Genomic DNA, 25209 nt, shown 5'->3' with positions numbered 1-25209 from the left:
GTCACTACAGAACAGGAAATTTAGGATAAAGGTACACTACAAAACCAAAGGGTAGATTCTGATAATATATCAAAATAAGCAAGAAAACTTTAAAGCTCAGAGCCAGAGACCAAGCCAAAAGTTTGGGTGGCAAGGTAAAAGGGATCAAGAATCCTGGCAAGAGAATGGGGGAACTGGTCAGAATTCAGCCAAGGCTAAGGGAAAAGTTATGGAGCGCTAGCAGCTTCTTGCTCAAGAAGCACCCTTTTACCTCTTGCCAAAGATAGAAACTGGGCGAAGAGAATCTGACCCTTGAAAATGGAAGATATTAGTGGCATTCTTTTTATTACAGAATATACATAGATATTTAGTTGTGATGCCGGCTCCGTGATAGTCTTAGCTGACCCCACAGGGAGTTGTGAAATTAGAATGGCCCTTTAAATCTGTCCCAAGTTGGGCTGAGATGGCCAGGCCTTTCTTTCCTTTCATCATTGGATGTGGGCCAACCTGGGAAGGAGCATGACCTTGGGCAAGGCAGCTCTCTGCTGCTGATGCTGTCCCTGAAGGGACTGACAGTAGAAGGCTTTCTGCCAACAGCACTTGCAGCAACTGGGACAAGTCCTTCACTGCTGGGAATCTGACTGGCACAGCTCAGTGTCTATAATACCATATAAGTCCCTCTCTGAGTTATAATCTTGTCAAATTTTACTTTTCTGTAAACTAAAAGCTTTGCAATATCTTTAGTTCCCAGAGGACTTTTTTATGTTACTTACCACATTTGAATTATTTCATTAGCCTTTTTATCTTATAACGTTGAAGTTATTGATGTCATCCAGAAGCAACATATAATGTGAATTATTCTACAGATAACTGCCTTAAATTTAGATGGGCAACATCTTTTTGAAATCATAAATTTAGAAAAATTGGAAAATTTGAAGTGGGCATCATTCAGCAACAATAATCTCACTAAAATGGAAGGCTTGGAATCTTGTGTTAACCTGGAAGAGCTCACATTAGATGGAAACTGCATCTCAAAGATAGAAGGTAAGGTATTAGAGAATTCTAAATTCTTAAAATATGAATGTCTAATTAACAAGAGCAAACAGTGAATAACACTGAGGATAGAATTTCTGAAGAGGAAGGTCTCCAGAGAACTTCCAAGAAGGTTTGGAGTAGAGTATTCTAAACACCTCTTCAGTGGGATCTGTGACTGGCTGCTATATACAATGAGCCCAACTAGCTGCCTTCCCTCCCCTCTCTTAACCAGTGTTTACCATCTATTACCAAACTTAGCACATGACAAACTAGTCAGTATTCAAAATCTGTACCATTGAGTAAATAAATGAAAGAATGAGGTGTGCTTTTGAAAAAGATAAAGGAGCTCAGTTCATTTTTCAAAATATGGAATTAAGGTTACATTTGGAAATTTGAAGACTTTCAACAAAATGAACATTTTATTCACTAGAGGTTGAAAATCAGATGTACTATGTAACCTTTTACTGGGATCCACATACAAGTACAAATTAAGCAGCTTTATTAATGCCTGCCTAAGTGTACACACACACATATTATGCATGCTTATCTAGGTATAATACATTTCTGGATGTGCATTTTGGTAACAAGTCTGTCCTTGTCAAGGAGAGAAGGTAGGAATTGAAAATCATGCCTGGGAAAGAGACTTAATTTATACTTTATTAGCTTTTGAATTGTTTTTAGCATGTGTGTACTACCTTTTTCATAAAATAGAAAATTTTACTTTAAAGAATTACTATGCAAAAGCAAGTATTAAAAACAGTATGTATAACATTTGTTATACTTCATTTTAATGGGTGTTAACAATAGTTTCTAAAAATTGCTTGATCATAAGAATCACTTAGGATACTTATTGAGTATATAGATCCCCAGGCCTCTCCTCTGTAGATTTCAGCTAAGTAAACAGTGTTGGGGGGTGTAGGTCAGGCATCTGTGTTTACAACTATCACTAGTCTCCATTCCCATACAATAGGGTGTTAATTTTGCTATGTATATAACAATTGAGAACCTATTTCCTTTTTATTCCCCTCCATAAGCCCACTGAAGGGGAGACTCCTTCAACCTGCATTTTCCCTATACCCACTTTTCAAACATAGCTACCCCACTAAACTTTAACAGATATCTTTTTTCCAAACATAGATAGGCTTAATATGCATTTAAGGATTTTTGCTTTGATAGTACATCCTAACTTGCCCTAGATTGATTTGCTTTCAGCATTTCATAGTCCCATGATAAAGGCTGGTGTGAAAGGGGTGCATGAATAAAATTTATTGAGGACTGATTATTTATTTGCCAAAAGCTATAACTGATACTTTTCAAATGCCACTCCATTTAATTCCATAACCATTAGAAGCAGACTTCAGTATATCCATTTCATGGATGAAGAAAATTAGTCTCAGAGGTTACATAATTTTACATAATTTACCTATGGTCCCAAATCTAGTGTGAAACCAACATTTGAAACCAGCTCTGACTCCAGAGTTCTTATCTGTCAACTGTACCGTCCTACCTACAATTATAAAGTGTCTACAGCACGTAATGTACATAGGGGGCTAGATTGTGGTGAAAGGAAGCATTTTCTAAAGTTCTGTCTTAGAGTACTTTCAAGCATACAAAGGTAGAATTAGGTTCTTTTTAATACAAGTGATGGCACAGTAAGGAATACTTTCCAGAGTGTTGTATTCTAGTTCCTTACCCTTAATGTTTTACAATGGGGGTTGGTGATTATTTTGAGCTTTGTAAAGTAGAGCTTTATATTATTGTGATGGTGAAAACCTTAATTAATTACATAATTTAAAGGTTATTTGAAAGCTTAATTCAGTATTTCCTATACAATACCTTCCCTTAACACCTAAAAAAAATGAGTCTACTTGGAAATCCAAAATTGGAATTTAATATATTATCTAGGACTTAGTACACATTCTATTCTTCTTTAACAAAAGGAAAAACAATGATGGTTAATACTATAAAATCTGTAAAGCCATTTGAACTTAGAAAAAGAGAAACAGTAAAACAACCAGCCAGTTATTTTTTAAATTAACTTTTTCAGTGCTGTCTGAATCTTTTCTTGAATTTGCTTATTTTTCTAGGCATTTCCAAGCTGACTAAATTAACCCGCCTCAGCATAAATAATAATCTCCTCACTGGTTTGGAAAAGCATACTTTTGATAACATGCTTCATCTTCATTCCCTTTCTCTTGAAAACAACAAAATCACTTCATTGAGTGGTTTACAAAAAGCTTTTACACTAATTGAATTATACATAGGCAATAACTATATTGCTCTCAATCAGGAGATCTACAATTTAAAGGTGACTATCTGGGGTACTAATGTTTTTGGTTTTCTAAATATTTTCTTATTTCTTTATACTATGAAAGTAATGCATGTTCACTGTACAGAATTTGGAAAATATAGAAAAATGTAAGGAAGAAAATAAAAATCAAGAAAAATGTATTTGATGGCCATTTCCTACCATTGGGACTTGCAGTGGCCTCTTTCCTTTTGCTGATACCGTATTGCTAGGGCTTTATCTCCTACCAAAAACTTATGTCCATTTCCCATCTTTCCTTACTTGCAGCCTTATCCTCATTGTATTCCCCCAATACAACTACTTCTAGAGCTTCAGAGTCAACCTAATCAACAACAGCAACAAAACAAACCATTATACATTATAGATGCGGATTAGTTTTACTTCCTCTTGTCTTAACCTCTCCCATCCATATCTACTCAGGGCCCTTTCTTCACAACAAAGGTCTTATCTAATAAGGAAGCACATTTTCCCTTAAGGTGAATTCTGCTACTCTCTTACAAGGCAGAAGCACTTCAGTTTTATCCCTCATCAGAAGACTGTGTTTTTCATTGTTTCATTTCACTGTTGTATCTGTATACACACATACTATTTAACAGATCGTTATTCCATAAACAAAGTATATGTTTTAAACTTTGCTAAATTTCTTTACAAGTCTTTATCATGGGTAATACATTTAGCACCAGCATCCAAAAAGGGATTCTGATCATATAATATAGACCACTGAAATACTGCACAAAACTAGACCTTAATAGTATGAAAGTATAATGCTTGCACTAAACAGCAGCATACTTAAAAACACTCAAATCACTATGAAATGATAGAGTAATTTAATATTAAAATTCAAGGATGATTAAACTCTTAAGGGGAAAAAAACTTGTTAGAGCGAGATATATATGTATATCACTTTAAATGTATGTATTTTTATTACCAGGGTTTATGCAACCTGGTCATTCTAGACATGTATGGAAACATTATTGTATGGAATCAAGAAAACTACCGGTTGTTTGTAATATTTCATCTTCCAGAACTGAAAGCTCTGGATGGAATCTCAATTGTAAGTTGTTTTATTGACTCATAGCATTTGGTCCAGGCTTCATATTAATATATCCGTAGGCCATAATCATTTTGAATGTTGCTTTATCACTAGTATGTTACCCAAACTTATTATGCTTATTAAAATCTAGGTCTCCAAAGCACATTTTAGATCTGGGTTTTAAATGTTTCTCCTCTGGCCAGTTTTTAATTGTTTAAATTGAGGTAGTCGGGGAGGGAAGATGCTGCTTACATTTGCACCCACTGAATTCAGTGCCTAACAAATTTATGAGACAGGATAGGAGAAACTGCCCTGGACCCCTACCGTCCTCTTGGGCCTAAAAATAGCTTCCTGTTACCTGGAAAAATACAGTTGTTAAGATTTAAGAAAAACATATTTGAACCAAAAAATGATATGTCAACATTACTAGTAAAGTATACTAGTAAAAAATAACTTTTTATACTGTGTAAAAAATAACACAGAACATACGACTGAATATGAAAGCAATATTTGGAAACTTGGATTCTATAACTAGTAAGTTCATACAGGGCCCCTGATTTCCATGTAATAGGATAAGTGCACAACAAATGGGTGAAGAATAAAAAGGTTCCCTGTGTAACATTGCCTAGCCCCTGTCAGACAATAAAACTCATCAAATTTCTAGGAAATTGAGAGATAGTTCATGATTATTTGGGACTTTGAGGTGCTCTGAGATTACTAATTCTAACCCTGATTTTTTCAGGGCTCTCCTCAGAATGAAGAATCAAAAACATTGTCCCCCAAACACAAACAATTCTCTAGAATCTTGTATACTGGGTTTTATTTAGGTGTTGGCTTTCATTGAGGGACATTTTAAAAACAGTCTCATGAAACTAGTACTATATGTGCTCCAATGGTGGTGTTGAGTATCCTTCCTATCTCTCTGTGCCCTCATTTGAAGGGCCACCTGAGAAAGTGCTTTTAGAAGTCAGTGTAGGAAAAACTTTTCCCCCTGAGGAAAAGTTATGCTCTCCTCACTGACAATGAGTATTTTTTAACTATTTTCCTTTTCACTTTGACTACCTAAAAGCTCAGGGCCACATTTATGGTTCAATGACAGAAACCCTGTAGGACTTATGGTCTATCTGTCCCTATCCCCAGTTTTGATCTATTCTAACTTACATCATTCTCAGTCTTGATCTTCACTATTTATTATTTGCATTTTACTATTTGATTATATGTTCCTCCTGTAAGCTGCCACAAATTCTTTGTGGAATGAGGTAGAATATAAATATATGAATTAATAATGGACATGAAGACTAGATTGAATAATTTAGACTTTAATTGAGAGGTAATGGGAAGGCATTGAAGATTTTTGAGTTGGGGAATAAAATATTGAAAACTATATATTAGGAAATTTAACAGCAGTGTTTAGAGTGATCGATGAAAAACCAATAGGAGGCTATTAGTGTAGTCTACATGTGAGGTAATGAGAAACTGAAATAAACCAAGGGGAAGTGCTTTTAAAAATGGAGAGCCAAAAGGTAGGAGAAATACTGGGAAGAATTGACAGAACTTGGCAACCAATTAAATTTGAAGGACAAGGAAATGGAAGAATAAAAGATGTCTACAAGACTTGAGTCTATTCCACTAAGAGATATCATAACAGAAGTATGATTAGAGGAAGAAAAGCAGTTTCAGGAATAAGATGATTAGTGTTAGACACATGAAGAAAGCTGATGATTAAAACCAAAAGCATATAACATTGACTAAGGAAAGTGAGTAAATAAATCCAAGTGAGGCTTTAATACTTCCATTTAGGAAATGTAAAGAGGAAAAGAAGCCACCAAAAGTAGACACAGAGGGAAGTAGAAGAGCAATATAATCCTAGAGTGTTTGAGAGGTAAATGGACCTGGACTTTAGAAGTGACATAGTCCAAATCCTTTATTTTATGAATGAGCACAAAGAACTCCAGAGAATTTAAATGACATTCCAAGTGACATGACTTTTTAATGGTAAAGCATGGACAGCTGAGCCTCACTCTGTGCCCAAGGCTCCATGGATATATAATCATACTGGGAAGTAAGGGAGTGGTACTGGAAGTTCCAACCCTCTAATCATGGTTGATTCCCCTGGCAACCAGCCTCCATTCTTAAGGACTTTCCAAAAGTCATCTTGTTAAGATAAACTCAGGTTGGTTGAAAGGAGCTTGTCATAAATAGCAACACAGTCCTTTCACCTTTATGGCTCTGGACCTATTTCAGGAACCAGAAACAAAAAACCAAATATTATAATAAAAGATGCCCCTACGGCTCTTATATAGGAAATTATGAGGGTTTGAGGAGCTATGTGCCAGGAACAGTAGACAAAGACCAAATATAGGTTTCTTATTATAAATCACAATATCACAGCTCATGCTCTGGCCTTTGAACACAGATCCTTTACAGCAAAATGATAAGAAAATTCAAAATATATTGGAATATTACTGTAATCCCATTCAGTAATTATCCAGTCCATAATCATATAGAAATGTCTCTCACAGTGAGGCCACTCAGATTTGCAGGTTTCCATTGGAGACTTTGTCAGGTTCCAAAAGCAGGAGTGGTCTCAAAACACATAGCTTAATCCTTTCTTCAGGCATCTGATATAATTGAACTGAGACAATATCATCTCTTGCTCTGAACCTCTTTTGAGGTAATATAATATTGGATTTCCTCATTACATAACCTATTTATTAATTCCTTTACCCATAAGTGCCCTTTCCTGTTCTCTCCATTTACACCCATACTTTTCCACCTTTGGAAGGGATATTAGGTTCGGCTACTGTGCTGGTCTAGTCTAGCATATACCTCCCCTCAGTCCACCCCCCTTCAGATAGGACAAGGTTATATAGGTGAAAAACTAGTGGGCTATTTTTGCCACCAGGAAATACAGATACATTCACTGTTAACCCCAGTTTTGCCGGATGGGGTGAAGGTAAAACCTACCCCCATCAGGCCTTTAGGAATCCTGACAAAAGGCTTAAAAACATAGTTTCTCGCTTAGGAATTATCCCTGTTTCCAGTATTTGTAGTTGTAGCTGTGGTCCTGTGGCCACTGCATCAGGTAGAAAAAAATTTGAGGTGATGTGAGGAAGAAGGAAAGAAAAAATATAATGGTTATACCAGCATCATCCTTTTTTGCAAGAATTGCATAGTCGTTTCAGCATCCTTGCCCCATCCCCCAGATGCACCAGAAAAACATAAGTCTATCGAGCGGGGACCCTCCTTTAGCCCCATTCATGTTCACACTGAGTATGAGCACTCTTAGGAAGGTGTGTAAGCCAGCCCATCATGCTTTTATCTCCCCCCCCCCATTTTAGACAACCAATGTTTTAATTGCCCATTCTAGTTCTCTATCGAACTACTACTCTGAGGAGGATATCTTTCTGCCCACTGTTAGACATTATGGACTGTTAAGTGTGTTCCTTGGTCTGAAGAAATAAGTCAACTGTCCAGATTGGTGCAATATCTTCTGTTTCAGTTCTTTTATAGCATTATGTGCATTTGCATTTACACTGGGTAAGCAAATCCCAGTCCAGAGTCAGTATCTATTCCTGTCAAGACCCATTTGTAGTCCCCCAGGGCTACCAGCCTCAGTCTGACTTGCCAGCTATATTCAGGGCCTTCCCACAGGGAAATCTGCCACATAGCCATCTGCAGTCTCTGTCTCTTTTGCTGGCAGACAGAACAGTTCTTATTGGCATTTAGTGCCTCAGAGGGTGCAAGAGGAATATGTCTAGATTCGGCCCATTTCTGCACTGCTGTAGACCCCTAATGTCCACCTATTTTATAGACCCAGGTGGCCACCTTAAGTGAGCATATGGGCATATCTGCTTGTCGATTCCAATCACCTTCTAAAATGGGAAGAGAGTTCAGATGGGCATCAATGTGTCCTACTTTAATGTACACCTCAAATTTCCATAGGGCTGTGCCCCATATGGGCATCCTTTTAATAGGTCAGGTTTCCATTGCCCTTCTGCCTGACCATATGGCCAGGCCAGGAACAGTAGATGAAGATTTCTTATTATTATCTCAGTAACACACCAGAGGACTCACCACAGTGTCATTCCTCAGGTCCCAAGGTCCCTAGGTGGTCTGCCTTCTTCTCTGCACCTTTCAGTCTCCTATATTTGTTTTATATATAATATCCAGGGGTTTAGCTGTACTTAGTAGGAAATAGGGAGAAATGAGGCTATTCCATTTTGACCTGGAACCAAAGAATTAATGTCATTTAGTCATCTGTAAGAGAGAGCCTCACTTTCTAAATATCCTCATATACAGGAACCACCAGAGACTGAGTGTGCAAAAGATTTGTTTGGTGGCAGACTTACTTCTGACACGATTGCTGAACGACAAGGACATTCAAACTTCACCCAAATGCAAGAACTAAATTGGACTTCATCATCTATCAGGTACAATCATTTTATTCTATGCTATTTGATATTATAATATATAGTTATTATTATTTTTCTAAGGTTTATAATTTATACATCTTATCCAAATATAACCAGTAATTCTGAGAATCATCTACACTACTTCACAATCTCATACTAACTTTACCATCTTTGAATTGCATTAATAACTTTTATTATCACACACTATGATTAAAAATGTCATCAATCTCTTTCTAAGACCTTATATTTCCCTTTTCTTTTACAACCAAGCTTTTAAAATTAGAACATACTAGGTTTGCTCCTCACATTGTATCACTCTAATCCAATGCTCTCTGGCTACCACTGCCACCATTCCTCTGATGCTGTTCTCATGAATGTTATCATTGTCCTCCTGTTTATAAATCCATTTCTCTTCTTTCTTTTTCTATTCTGCACTCTTCACAGGCAGACATCTTTAGCCATAGTTTTAATTTATGACGATGACCCCCTAATTTACCCCAAACCTAGGCTCCTAATTTGAATATTGGATTGCTCTCTAGATAGCATCTCAGAAACAACATTCACCTGTTGTCACCCAAGCCAAAAATCTAGAGTCCACTCTCTCTCTCCTTTGTCCTCCATTTTTAATTAATCACTACATTCTATAGAGTCTGTGTCTTAAGTATGTGTCATAGTTCCCCCCTTCTTTCCATAGTCATTGCCCTTGTCCTAGGTTGGGGAATTAACTAATTTAGAAACTATTGTGTTTTTTGTCTTATACAACCTTACCTGCAAATCCATCTATTATCCATACCACCTTCTAAGATGCAAGTTTTATCAGATCACTTCCCTTCTCAACATTGTTCAGTGTCTTTCCACTGTCTACAGAATAAAATTTTAAATCTCTTTGTACGACATAGAAGGCCCTCTCTTTTTTATTATAGTTTTTCTGAATCCCATTTCTTGAGGACACAGACAGTGACTTTCATATTTGTTGTAGCCTTTCCAAACATATTGTCTGCACTTAGGAAATAACTAATGAAAACATATCAAAAGAATAAATGACTTTTAATGTATAAAGTGTGTCATAATTATAACTTCAAGGTTGAGGATTTGTTTAAAGGTGTGGTAGGCTTTTGCACAGCCAAGGAAACCATCAACAAAATGAAAAGACAACCTACTGAATGTGAAAAAGTATTTGCAAATTAAATATATGACCAACAAGAGGTTAATATCCAAAATATATAAACAGACCATACAATTCAACATCAAAAACAAGACAAAACAAAAACCAACCTGATTAAAAATTGGCAGAAGAGAGCTGAATTGACATTTTCCAAAGAAGACATACAGATAGCCAACAGGCACATGAAAAGATGCTCAACATCGTTTATCATCAGACAAATGCAAATTAAAACCACAATGAGGGCTTCCCTGGTGGTGCAGTGGTTGAGAGTCTGCCTGTCAATGCAGGGGACATGGGTTCGTGCCCCGGTCTGGGAAAATCCCACATGCCACGGAGCGGCTGGGCCCGTGAGCCACGGCTGCTGAGCCTGTGCGTCCGGAGCCTGTGCTCTGCAACGGGAGAGGCCACAAAAGTGAGAGGCCCGCGTACAGCAAAAAACAAACAAACAAACAAACAAAACCCACAATGACATATCATCTCACACTTGTCAGAATGGCTATCATCGAAAAGAGCACAAATAACAAATGTTGGCGAGGATGTGGAGAAAAAGGAACTCTCATATACTGTTGGTAGGAATGTAAATTGGTACAGCCACTATGAAAAACAGTATGGTTTCTCAAAAAAACTAAAAATAGAACTACCATGTGACCCAGCAATTCCACTCCTGGGAAAAAATGAAAACACTAATTCAAAAAAGATACATGCACCCCCAATGTTCATAGCAACATTATTTACAATTGCCAAGACATGGAAGAAACCTAAGTGACCATAAACAGATGAATAAAGAAGATGTGGTATATACATATAAAATGGAATAGTACTCAGCCACAAAAAAACATGACATTTTGTTTCTGCTATTTGCAACAACATGGATGGACGTGGAGGGTATCATGCTAAGTGAAATACATCAGACAGAGATAGACAAATACTGTATGATATTACTTATATGTAAAAAATAAACTATGAATATAACAAAAAAGACACAGATATAGAGAACAAACTAGTGGTTACCAGTAGGGAGAAGGAAGGGGGTGGGACAAGATAAGGGTAGGAGATTAAGAGGTACAAACTACTATGTATAAAATAAATAAGCTACAAGGATATACTGTACAACACAGGGAATATAGCCAATATTTTATAATAAATATAAATGGAATATAATCTTTAAAAATTGTGAATCAGTATGTTGTACACCTGAAACTTACATAATATTGTATATCAACTATACCTCAATTAAAAGAATATATAAATGAAATAAATTGGGATATATGAAAAAAAGAAGTGTTTAGAAGAAGGTGATTTAGCTTTATGCTATTCTCCCTCATAGCTCAAAGGAAGGTAAAACACTTTTAAAGCTGTGGACTAGGAATCAAGCATTCTGACCAATTAACAAAACATCCTTACAAGGTGGAATGCCATAAAAGTTTTCAGGAGATTCCACAGAAAACTCTGTTTTCAAAGAAATTACCTACTTTCTCCTTTTCTTTCCTATCCCAAACCCCTTCCTGGCATTTCAGAAATAACCTATTGCACATATATCCTCTGCAGTTTACAACCTGAAAATCTTATGGTTTACCATATCAACTTCACTATGACTTCATGAACATGTATGGAATTATAAAGAAATTGGAAATGTTTATTTTTAACATTTCTTTTATGACAGTTCTATATTTATGTGATAATAGACATGTTTTTTTTTTTTTTTTTTTTTTTTGTGGTATGCGGGCCTCTCACTGCTGTGGCCTCTCCCGTTGCGGAGCACAGGCTCCGGACGCGCAGGCCCAGCGGCCATGGCTCACGGGCCCAGCCGCTCCGCGGCACATGGGATCCTCCCAGACCGGGGCACGAACCCGCATCCCCTGCATCGGCAGGCGGACTCCCAACCACTGCGCCACCAGGGAGGCCCTAGACATGTTTTTTTAAGTCAGTGAAATCGTATGTCATTTTCTTACACAGGTATCCGACAAAAATGTATTTATCTGATCATTTGGCCCATATATTTTATTTTTTTAAACTAACTTTACGTTTTGTTTATTTTTTAAAATAAATTTATTTATTTATTTATTTATTTATTTTTGGCTGCTTTGGTTCTTCGTTGCTGTGCGTGGCTTTCTCTATTTGCGGCGAGCAGGGGCTACTCTTGGTTGCAGTGCGCGGGCTTCTCATTGCGGTGGCTTCTCTTGCTGTGGGGCAAGGGCTTTAGGTGCGTGGGCTTCAGTAGTTGTGGCATGTGGGCTCAGCAGGTGTGGCTCGCGGGCTCAGTAGTTGTGGCTTGCGGGCTCGGGGCTCAGTAGTTGTGGTGTACAGGCTTAGTTGCTCTGTAGCATGTGGGATCTTCCTGGACCAGGGCTCGAACCTGTGTCCCCAGCATTGGCAGGTGGATTCTCAACCACTGCGCCACCAGGGAAGCCCTGACGCATATATTTTATATTAAGGCAATTCTTTTCCATAGAATTTGTCAGATGAGATTTTTTTTTTTTTTTTTTTTTGTGGTGCGCGGGCCTCTCACCATTGTGGCCTCTCCCACTGTGGAGCACAGGCTACGGACGCACAGGCTCAGTGGCCATGGCTCACGGGCCCAGCCGCTCCGTGGCATGTGGGATCTTCCTGGACCGGGGCACGAACCTGTGTCCCCTTCATCGGCAGGCGGACTCCCAACCACTGCGCCACCAGGGAAGCCCGAGATGAGATTTTTTTAAAAATGCCTTTGGGGTTACACATGAGAGATTCACCAATATAATTTGCCTGTTAAAATTATAACTGCATTTACTCTGTCTAAATTCAGAACTGTGGATTTGATTCCAGTTGACCAATTTAGAAATGTGTGTAATGTGAATCTACAGAACAATAATCTTACCTCATTCAGTGGATTAATCTATCTGCCTAACGTGAAGGTGAGTCACTCACAAATTTTTTTTTCTTTCAAGGTTTTCAGTGCAAGTTGTAATCTTCTTTACTTTGGGCTAAAATGTATATTCATGTCATTAAAGAAGAGAAATTAATTTTCCGAAAGTATTTTTTCACCAAGAAAAAAAAGCATTACTTCCCAGAGTTATTTCGGTTGATCTCAATTTTATGTGATTGTCTTATAAGCAGTGAATCTTCCTCTCTAGTAGGAGATGGGATGGAAGGCTGCATTTTTGTAGTGAGTGAAGTTGGAGGACACTGTGGTTCTCAAAGCAGCCTCATTGCCTCCTGTCCTATAGCTTTGAGCCATCTACTAATGCCTTTTAAACTTAGGGAAATAATGGTCTCTCCACCTAGAGTTATTTCATCTAAATAAGGCTTGGAGAAGTCAGGAGTACAGATTGAGAAAGTTGAGCAGCTTTCTAGGGTCTCCATTATTTTGTTTGAAATGGTGTATTTTTCAGCATGTCAGATAATAAAAAACACATTCAAAGCCAAATCCAAACAATTTGGGACATAAAAATTTGTCATTTTTAACACTAATATATTAAATTATGTTGTATAGTCAAAGATATATTTACAGCATCATTCATATGTTAATATCTGATTAATAATGGATTCCTTCTGTAGGTCTTATGCCTCAACCATAATCATATTGAATCAATCATGCCCCAACTAAAGCCTCAGACTCACTTGACCAAGAGACAACTACTCTACCAGAAAGTGCCTTCAAGTGGCTATGGGCAGCAAGGAACTTCAAAAATAAACAGGTATTATTCTTTTTTTTTACAACTATAAATAATTTTGGTTGGGAATTTAAAAAGCAGTTAGTCACATTAATGACAGCAGTACATACATTTAGCTTATTTTAATACTTAATTTAATAGCTACATGCCAAAAATAAACTTCACAAATAAAAGATACCAAAATACTCCTTTGTTATTGTTTTTTCCCAGCCATCTCCATTTCATACTTATATTGTATGATAAATAAATTTCATTTTATTGCTGAGTAGTATTCCATTATATGACAAGTTGTTTATCTATTTATCATTGATGAACATTTGGGTTATTTCTAGTTTGAAGCTATTTTGATTAAAGATGCTATGAAAATTTATACACATCCTTTATATTGGAGACTACTCAGATTTGTTTTTTAACAGCTTTACTGAAGTACAGCTTACTTACCATATTCACTCATTTTAGGTGTATAATTTTTACTAAATTTATAGAGTTGTGCAACTACTACCTACTGCAGTACATTTTTAGAACATTTCCATCACACAAGAGAGATGCCTTGTGTCTATTTGGAGTCAATTCCCTTTTGCACCTCTAGGTCCAAGAAACCACTAATCTACTTTCTATAGAGTTATGTTTTCTAGACATTTTATATAAATGGAATCATATAATATGTGGTCTTTTGCATTTGACTTCTTACACTTAGAATAATGTTTTTGAGATTCATCCATGTTATAGCATCTATTAGTAGTTCATTCTTTTTTTATTGCTGAATATGTTGGGCATTCCATTGTCTGGATATATGCCACATCATGTTTATCTATTCACCAGTTGATAGACATTTGGATTGTTCCCACTTTGGGGTTGGTATGAATAATGATGCTATAAAGATTTGTGTATAAGTATTTGTATGTGCTCATGTTCACATTTCTCTTGAGTAGACAAATAAGAGTGAAATTCCTGAGTCGTATGGTAATTTAATGTTTAACTTTTTAAGAAACTGCCACACTGTTTTCCAAAGTGGTTGCACCACTTTACATTACCAAAAATTTTTGAAGGTTCTAACTTCCCCACATCCACACCAACACTTGTTGTCTGTGTTTTTGATTACAGCCATTCTAGTGGAGTTAAAGAAGTATCTTGGGCTTCCCTGGTGGTGCAATGGTTGAGAGTCCGCCTGCCGATGCAGGGGACGCGGGTTTGTGCCACTGTCCAGGAGGACCCCACGTGCCGTGGAGCGGCTGGGCCCGTGGGCCATGGCTGCTGAGCTTGCGCGTCCGGAGCCTGTGCTCTGCGGCGGGAGGGGCCACGTCAGTGAGAGGTCTGCGTACCGTAAAAAAAAAAAAAAAAAGAAGAAGTATTTTATTGTGGTTTTAATTCGCTGGCTTTTTGCTTTCACTGCTGTGGCCTCTCCCGTTGCGGAGCACAGGTTCCGGACACGCAGGCTCAGTAGCCATGACTCACGGAGCCCAGCCGCTCCGTGGCACGTGGGAGCTTTCTGGGCCGGGGCACGAACCCGTGTCCCCTGTATTGGGAGGTGAACTCTCAACCACTGCGCCACCAGGGAAGCCCTGTGGTATTAACTTGCATTTCCCTCATGACTAATGTTGAGCAGTTTTTCATATGCTTATCAGTCATTATTATATCTTATTTGTGACTGTTTAAATCTTTTGCTTATTTTTCAATTATGTTGTTTGGATTTTTATTATTGAGTTCTTTAAATATTCTGGATACAAGCCCTTTATCAAATAAATGATTTACAAGTATTTTCTCTCAATGTGTGGCTTGTCTTTTAATTTTCTTAAACGGTGTCTTTTAAAAGAATTTTAATTTTGATAAAGTCCAATTTATTAACTTTTTCTCTTACAGATTATGATTTTGTTGTTGTACCTAAGAACTCTTTGCCTAACCTAAGTTCACAAAGATTTTCTCACATGTTTTCTTCAAAAAAAACTTTTTTCCTCTTACATTTAGGACTATGATCCATTTTGAGTTTATTTTTGTACATGTTGTGAGGTAAAATGTGAGGGCTAAATTCATCTTTTTGCACGTGTATATTCATTTGTTCCAGCACCATTTGTTTAATATACTATCCTTTCCCCCACTGAGTTTCCTTGGCACCTTTGTTGAAAATCAATTGACCACAAATATAAAAGTTTGTTTCTGGACTCTTAATTCTATTCCATTGATCTAGGTGTCTGTCCTTTTGCCAGTTCCAGACTGGTTTGATTACTGCAGCTTTATAAGTTTTGAAATCAGGACATGTAAGCCCTCCAACTTTGTTCCTTTTAAAGATTGTTTTGGATATTCTGGGTTATTTGCATTTCCTTATAACTGTTACGATGAGATGGTTATTTTCTGGAGAAAGAACGAAAACCTGCTGGAATTTTGATAGAGATTGCATTGAAACTACTGATCAATTTTGGAACAACTACCATCTTAGTAGTAATAGTAAGTCTTCTAATCTGTGAACACGGAATATTTCTCCATTTATTTAGATATTTAATTTATCTCAGCAATATTTTGTAGTCTTCTGTGTAGACATTTTGTACTCCTTTTGTTAATTTTTTGTGAAGTATTTTATCCTTTTTTATACTATTGTGAATAGAAGTCTTAATTTCATTCTCAGTTTATTGAAGATGTATAGAAATTCAGTTAATTTCTGTATATTAATCTTTTACCCTGTAATCTTGCTGAACTCATTTATTGGTGCAATAATAGTTTTTTGGTGGATTCCTAAGGATTTTCTAAATATAAGATCCTGTCATCTGAGAGTAAAGACAGTTTTACTAATTCCTTTCCAATCTGAATACATTTGTATTTTTCTTTTCCTTGCCTGATTGCACTGGCTCTTGCTTTTTTATTTCAAGTAACTCTTTCTGTATTTCTTTGTTCTTTAGCATATAAAACTGTTTTTAAAGAAGAAAACATGATTATTATATAAATTATGAAGACAGAATATTATAGTTTGATTTATTAGTAAATACATTCTTTTTCTTTTTAAACTTCAATTTATAGTAAGTACATACTAAACTGTCTTTTCATGTTTATACAAACAGCTGGTTTGAAATTAAGTTTATGGGCTCAAACTTACATGTGTGTTTCAGAGATACAATGAGCAGTGAAAATTTGCCTCCAATAATGCACAGTTTAGAAGTTCTTCATTTGGGCTACAATGGAATTTGTAATCTGATTCAGCTACAACTTAACAGACTAAGAAATTTAAAATTCCTCTTTCTTCAGGGTGAGTAGCAACCTGTTCATGTGTAAGTCTTTATTATTAAAAACTGATTTGATTATCATCCTGTTTTGAAAGAAAATATAAGCATCAACATTAAAACAGATTCATTGACAAAAATATTTTAGTAATCACTAATGGGTTTATCTTGGGTTATTTATATAAATAATGTAAATGTGATATTCTAGAGCTATAGAATATTGCATTCTAGCTCTGACACCAAAACACATGGCATTTTCTATGCAGCATAAATGATATAATGGGGCTAGAGTGGTGTCAGTGGAAAGGGTGAGTCCAAAATGCAGTTTAAAAGAAGTAAATATTAGTACTTAATGACTAGATATACAAGGAAAGAAAAATAGTTCAAGATGTTTGCATGCTTTCATTAAGAGATTGGGCAAAATGAGGTACTAAAGCTAGGGAAAGATTAGTTAGTGTTGTGACAAATTTGAGACATTAAAATGGAAACTTTTTCAAGTTGTAGTACTGCACCACAGGTCAGAACTGGAGATGTATATTTTAGAATTATCCCAGTGGAGGTAACAGGTAAAGTCATAGCATATGTGCTTACTTAGGAAATAAGTATAGAGGAAGAATGAAAAGCCAAAAAGAGATGTGGAGACAAACCCACTACCTCTCAGCAATTCCCTTCCACATCCCACACCCAGTATTAAGAAGGGTGGAATAACCACCAGTAAAGGAGACATTCACAAAATTTTGAAAGAAAACCAAGAAATACAAACACTAAATGTCAGGAGAAATGAGGGTGATTGACCTAAAGTCAAATGACAAAAAGAATGAGGCCTATGAAAAAAATACTGGATGTACACAATTGGATTCAACAAAAAAGGAGACCACTAGTAACCTTCAGAGTATCAGATTTGGAAGTGTGGGAAGAGCAAAAACCAAAGTGAAAGCAATATAGAGGGAAGTGGTTGGATAGGCAGTAAAGACAACAAACAGAGGTTGCATGCTCAAGGAACTTGTCCCTGAAAAGAAGGTAAGAGATCAGATGGTAGCTAGTGAAATTAAAAGCATATTTTAAAGGTTTGTAAAGAGGTGAGTTAGGTTAAAGATACTGAACAGGAGGAGATAATTCTAAGGTCAGTCTAAAGAGGGAAGAGGGCAAAAGTTGTAGAGGAGTACACAAATGTAGGCAGTGATAAGATGAGGCCATGCCATGGTCTACCATAGAGTTAATGAAATTACATTTCACATGTTGTGTTAAGTTTGCAAGATGGTGGGAAAGGTACAGTCTTTAGGGAAAGGGCAGGGTGGGGCTGTAGGGAAGCAAGTTAGAATCTTAAGGGTTAAGAGTCAAATTTATCTAAAATGTAACTATCTAGTTAAATAAGTGGGAGTTGGGAGACCATCAAGATGGTGGAGGAGTAGGACGTGGAGATCACCTTCCTCCTCACAAATACATCAAAAATACATCTGCATGTGGAACACTCCTACAGAACACCTACTAAACGTTGGCAGAAGACCTCAGACTTCCCAAGGGCAAGAAATCCCTACGTACCTGGGTGGAACAACAAAAAAAAGGAAAAACAGAGACAAAAGAATAGGGACGGGACTTCCACCTCTGGGAGGGAGCTGTGAAGGAGGAAAAGTTTCTACACAATAGGAAGCCCCTTCACTGGTGGAGACGGTAAATTGTAGACTTCAGGTTTGCTGTCTGAGACTGACTTGTTTCTGATTTTTATGTTTATCTTAGTATAGTTTTTAGCGCTTGTTATCATTGGTGGATTTGTTTATTGGTTTGGTTGCTCTCTTCTTTTTTTAATTACGTTTTAATTTTTTTATTTTAATAATTAATTTTTTAAATTTTAATTTAATTTAATTAATTTATTTTTTCTTTCTTTTTTTCTCCCTTTTCTTCTGAGCCATGTGGCTGACAGGGTCTTGATGCTCTGGCCTGATAGCAGGCCTGAGTGTCTGGGGTGGGAGAGCCAAGTTAAGGACATTGGACCACCAGAGACCTCCCAGCCCCAAGTAATAACAATTGGCAAGAGCTCTCCCAGAGATCTCTGTCTCAACACTAAGACCCAGCTCCACTCAATGGCTAGCAAGCTCCAGTACTGGACACCCCATGCCAAACAACTAGCAAGACAGGAACACAATCCCACGGATTAGCAGAGAGGCTACCTAAAATCATACTAAATGCACAGACACCCCCAAAACACACCACCGGATGCAGCCCTGCTCACCAGAAAGACAACAGCCAGCCCAACCCACCAGAACACAGGCACCAGTGCCCTCCACCAGGAAGCCTACACAAGCCATTGAACCAACCTTACTCACAGGGGGCAGACACCAAAAACAACAGGAATTACGAACCTGCATGCTGTGAAAAAGAGACCCCAAACACAGTAAGTTAAGCTAAATGGGAAGACAGAAATATGCAGCAGATGAAGGAGTATGGTAAAAACCCACCAGACCAAACAAATGAAGGGGAAATAGGCAGCTACATAAAACAGAACTCAGAGAAATGACAGTAAAGATGCTCCAAAATCTTGGAAACAGAATGGAGAAAATACAAGAAACGTTTAACAAGGACCTAGAAAAATTAAAGAGCAAACAAACAATGATGAAGAACACAAGAAATGAAATTTAATATTCTCTAGAAGGGATCAATAGCAGAATAACTGAGGCAGAAGAACGGATAAGTGACCTGGAAGATAAAATAGTGGAAAAAACTACCAAAGAGCAGAATAAACAAAAAAGAATGAGAAGAATTGAGGACAGCCTCAGAGACCTCAGGGACAACATTAAACACACCAACATTCGAATTATAGGGGTCCCAGAAGAAGAAGAGAAAAAAGGATCTGAGAAAATATTTGAAGAGATTATAGTTGAAAACTTCCCTAACATGGGAAAGGAAATAGTCAATCAAGTCCAGGAAGTGCAGAGAGTCCCATACAGGATAAATCCAAGGGGAAACACACCAAGACACATATTAATCAAACTATCAAAAATTAAATACAAAGAAAAAATATTAAAAGCAGCAAGGGAAAAACAACAAATAACATACAAGGGAATCCCCATAAGGTTAACAGCTGATCTTTCAGCAGAAACTATGCAAGCCAGAAGGGACATGTTTAAAGTGATGAAAGGGAAAAACCTACAACCAAGATTACTCTACCCAGCAAGGATCTCATTCAGATTCGATGGAGAAATTAAAATCTTTACAGACAAGCAAAAGTGAAGAGAATACAACACTACCAAACCAGCTTTACAACAAATGCCTAAGGAACTTCTATAGCCAGGAGACACAAGAGAAGGAAAAGACCTACAATAACAAACCCAAAACAATTAAGCAAATGGTAATAGGAACATACATATTGATAATTATCTTAAATGTAAATGGATTGAATGCTCCAACCAAAAGACATAGACTGGCTGAATGGATACAAAAACAAGACCCATATATATGCTGTCTACAAGAGAACCACTTCAGACCTAGAGACACATACAGACTGAAAGTGAGGTGATGGAAAAAGATATTCCACGCAAATGGAAATCAAAAGAAAGCTGGAGTAGCAATTCTCATATCAGATAAAATAGACTTTAAAATAAAGACTATTACAAGAGACAAGGACACTACATAATGAGCTAAGGATCAATCCAAGAAGAAGATATAACAATTGTAAATATTTATGCACCCAACATAGGAGCACCTCAATACATAAGGCAAATGCTAACAGCCATAAAAGGGGAAATCGACAGTAACAAAATCATAGTAGGGGACTTTAACACCCCACTTTCACCAATGGACAGATCATTCAAAATGAAAATAAATAAGGAAACACAAGCTTTAAATGATACATTAAACAAGATGGACTTAATTGATATTTATAGGACATTCCATCCAAAAATGACTGAATACACTTTCTTCTCAAGTGCTCATGGAACATTCTCCAGGATAGATCATATCTTGGGTCACAAATCAAGCCTTGGTAAATTTAAGAAAATTGAAATTGTATCAAGTATCTTTTCCAACCACAATGCTATGAGACTAGATATCAATTACAGGAAAGAAAATGTAAAAAATACAAACACATGGAGGCTAAACAATATGCTACCAAATAACGAAGAGATCACGGAAGAAATCAAAGAGGAAATCAAAAAATACCTAGAAACAAACGGCAATGAAAACACAACAACCCAAAACCTATGGGATGCATCAAAAGCAGGTCTAAGAGGGAAGTTTATAGCAATACAACCCTACATCAAGAAACAAGAAAAATCTCAAATAAACAACCTAACCTTACACCTAAAGCAATTAGAGGAAGAAGAACAGAAAAGCCCCAAAGTTAGCAGAAGGAAAGAAATCATAAAGATAAGGTCAGAAATGAATGAAAAAGAAGTGAAGGACACAATAGCAAAGAACAATAAAACTAAAAGCTGGTTCTTTGAGAAGATAAACTGAATTGACCAACCATTAGCCAGACTTTTCAAGAAAAAAAGGGAGAAGACTCAAATCAACAGAATTAGAAATGAAAAAGGAGAAGTAACAACTGACACTACAGAAATACAAAGAATCATGAGGGATTACTACATGCAACTGTATGCCAAAAAAATGGACAACCTGGAAGAAAGGGACAAATTCTTAGAAAAGCACAACCTTCTGAGACTGAACCAGGAAGAAATAGAAAATATAAGCAGACCAACCACAAGCCCTGAAGTTGAAAGTGTGATTAAAAATCTTCCAACAAACATAAAGTTCAGGACCAGATTGCTTCACAGGCGAATTCTATCAAACTTTTGGAGAAAAGCTAACACCTATCCTTCTCAAACTCTTCCAAAATATAGCAGAGGGAGGAACACTCCCGAACTCATTCTACAAGGCCACCATCACCCTGATGCCAAAACCAAAGATGTCACAAAAAAGAAAACTAAAGACCAATGTTACTCATGAACATAGATGCAAAAATCCTCAACAAAATACTAGCAAACAGAATCCAACAGCACATTAAAAGGACCATACACCATGATCAAGTGGGGGTGTATCCCAGGGATGCAAGGATTCTTCAATATATGCAAATCAATCAATGTGATACCCCATATTAACAAACTGAAGGATAAAAACCATATGATCATCTCTATAGCTGTAGAAAAAGCTTTCAACAAAATTCAACATGCATTTATGATAAAAAACTCTCCAGAAAGTAGGCATAGAGGGAACTTACCTCAACATAATAAAGGCCATATATGACAAACCCACAACCAACATCATTATCAATGGTGAAAAACTGAAACCATTTCCTCTAAAATCAGGAACAAGACAAGGATCCCACTCTCACCACTATTATTCAACGTAGCTTTGGAAGTTTTAGCCACAGCAATTAGAGAAGAAAAAGAAATAAAAGGAATACAAATCAGAAAAGAAGAAGTAAAGCTGGCACTGTTTGCAGATGGCATGATACTTTACATAGAGAATCCTAAAGATGCTACCAGTAGCAGCATACAAAATTAATGCACAGAAATCTCTTGCATTCCTATACACTAATGTTGAAAAATCTGAAAGAGAAATTAAGGAAACACTCCCATTTACCACTGCAACAAAAAGAATAAAATGCCTAGGAATAAACCTACCTAAGGAGACAAAAGACCTGTATGCAGAACAGTATAAGACACTGATGAAAGATATTAAAGATGATACCAACAGATGGAGAGATATACCATGTTTTGGATTGGAAGAATCAACATTGTGAAAATGACTATAGTACCCAAAGCTATTTACAGATTCATTGCAATCCCTATCAAACTACCAAGGGCATTTTTCATAGTACTAGAACAAAAAATTTCACAATTTGTGTGGAAAGACCCCAAATAACCAAAGCAATCTTGAAAAAGAAAAATGGATCTGGAGGAATCAGGCTCCTTGACTTCAGCCTATACTACAAAGCTACAGTAATCAAGACAGTATGGTACTGGCACAAAAACAGAAATATAGATCAATGGAACAGGATAGAAAGCCCAGAGATAAACCCATGCACATATGGTCACCTTATCTTTGATAAAGGAGGCAAGAATATACAATGCAGAAAAGACAGCCTGTTCAATAAGTGGTGCTGGGAAAACTGGACAGCTATAAGTAAAAGAATGAAATTAGAACACTTCCTAACACCATACACAAAAGTAAAATCAAAATGGATTAGAGACCTAAATGTAAGGCTAGACACTATAAAACTCTTAGAGGAAATCATAGGAAGAACACTCTTTGACATAAACCACAGCAAGATCCTTTTTGACCCACCCTTTTTGTTTTGAAATAAAAACAAAAATAAACAAATGGGACCTAATGAAACTTCAAAGCTTTTGCACAGCAAAGGAAACCATAAACAAGACGAAAAGACAACCCTCAGAATGGGAGAAAATATCTGCAAACGAATCAAGGGACAAAGGATTAATCTCCAAAATATATAAACAGCTCATGCAGCTCAATATCAAAAGAACAAACAACCCAATCCAAAAATGGGCAGAAGATCTAAATAGACGTTTCTCCAAAGAAGATATACAGATTGCCAACAAACACATGAAAGGATGCTCACCATCACTAATCATTAGAGAAATACAAATCAAAAGTACAATGAGGGGCTCCCCTGGTGGCGCAGTGGTTGCGAGTCCGCCTGCTGATGCAGGGGGCACGGGTTCGTGCCCCGGTGTGGGAGGATCCCACATGCCACGGAGCGGCTGGGCCCGTGAGCCTTGGCCGCTGAGCCTGCATGTCCGGAGCCTGTGCTCCACAATGGGAGAGGCCACAGAGATGAGAGGCCTGCATACCGCAAACAAACAAACAAACAAACAAAAACTACAATGAGGTATCACCTCACACCGTTCAGAATGGCCATCATCAAAAAATCTACAAACAATAAATGCTGGAGAGCGTGTGGAGAAAAGGGAACCCTTTTGCACTGTTCGTGGGAATGTAAATTGATACAGCCACTATGGAGAACAGTATGGAGGTTCCTTAAAAAACTAAAAATAGAGCTACCATATGACCCAGCAATCCCACTATGGGCATATACCCTAGAAAACCATAATTCAGAAAGAGTCATATACCAGAATGTTCATTGCAACACATTTACAATAGCCAGAATATGGAAGTAACCTAAGTATCCATCAACAGATGAATGGATAAAGAAGATGTGGCACATATATACAATGGACTATTACTCAGCCATAAAAGGAAACAAAATTGGGCTATTTGTAGTGAGGTGGGTGGACCTAGACTCTGTCATACAGAGTGTAGTAAGTCAGAAAGAGAAAAGCTAATACCGTATGCTAACACATAAATATGGAATCTAAAAAAAAAAAAGAAAAAATGGTTCTGATGAACATAGGGGCAGGACAGCAATAAAGATGTAGATGACGCAGATGTAGAGAATGGACTTGAGGATGTGGGGAGGGGGAAGGGTAAGCTGGGACCAAGTTAGAGAGTAGCACTGACATATATACACTACCAAATGTAAAATAGCTAGCTAGTGGGAAGCAGCTGCATCACACAGGGTGATCAGCTTGGTGCTTTGTGACCACTTAGAGGGGTGGGATAAGGAGGGTGGGAGGGAGTTGCAAGAGGGAGGGGATATGGGGATATATGTATACATATATCTGATTCACTTTGTTATACAGCTGCAACTAACACAATATTGTAAAGCAATTATACTCCAATAAAGATATTAAAGAAAAATGAACTGTTAAGAAGGAAATAAATAATATCTCAGAAGTAAAATTTTTAAAGATTTAAAAGTAAATAAATAAGTGGGAGTTTTCTAACAATGGCAAATTCTGCTAGTTAAATATAAGATCCCTGAAATCACATTTAGCACTCTTGTTTTGGAGTTTTCTCTCTTAAATATGTTTAGTGAGCATTCTAAAATGAAAAATAGCCAAAAATATGCTACTGTAGACATTATTCAGCACTTAAAGCTATTTCACGTGATTTTTATACCACTGGACTTTATTAAAAGTGACCGTCCAAATACATAATTTCATGAAAGTAATATATTAACACAACTGAGTCATTTTTCTCAGTCTGACTTGAACAGTCTTTTTTTCATTCTTAAGTAAGGCACTGGTAATGTTTCAAAGTCTGTGATTTAATTCTGTGAGCAATTTTATTGAAGGTCATGATGTTATCAATTTCTCTAAGGAATAAAACAAAATAAGGTAACTTTCTCATATTTCATCAATTCTGAGACACCTACTTTTTATATTTTAACATGTCTTGAAATCAGGTTGTATCTTAATTGATGGCATAACATAGTTTATCTAGCCATGTTTTTTTCCTTTCTTAGTATACATAAAATATTGACATATCTTAACAATTGTTGGCGTCTTAAGTTCAATTAAATATGTTAAATTACAAAGAGAAGAACTCCAAGAA

The 25209-nt window shown here is 36.9% G+C and overlaps 1 protein-coding gene across 1 annotated transcript in view; it reads left to right on the top strand.

Annotated features, from left to right (window-relative positions):
- LRRC9 (leucine rich repeat containing 9) overlaps positions 1-25209 on the top strand; it is a 96630-nt gene that overhangs the window by 54303 nt on the left and 17118 nt on the right. The window contains exons 20-26 of the mRNA XM_060098074.1: positions 846-1023; positions 3102-3322; positions 4254-4376; positions 8658-8788; positions 12721-12829; positions 13473-13612; positions 16687-16823. Coding sequence (XP_059954057.1) covers positions 846-1023; positions 3102-3322; positions 4254-4376; positions 8658-8788; positions 12721-12829; positions 13473-13612; positions 16687-16823 — 1039 coding nt within the window. The remainder of the gene's footprint in view (positions 1-845; positions 1024-3101; positions 3323-4253; positions 4377-8657; positions 8789-12720; positions 12830-13472; positions 13613-16686; positions 16824-25209) is intronic.

This window comes from Mesoplodon densirostris, chromosome 4, assembly GCF_025265405.1.
Source record: "Mesoplodon densirostris isolate mMesDen1 chromosome 4, mMesDen1 primary haplotype, whole genome shotgun sequence".
Lineage (NCBI taxonomy): Eukaryota > Metazoa > Chordata > Mammalia > Artiodactyla > Ziphiidae > Mesoplodon > Mesoplodon densirostris.
The sequence above is the reverse complement of the archived record's forward strand: the minus strand, read 5'-3'. Positions and strand labels throughout refer to the sequence as shown.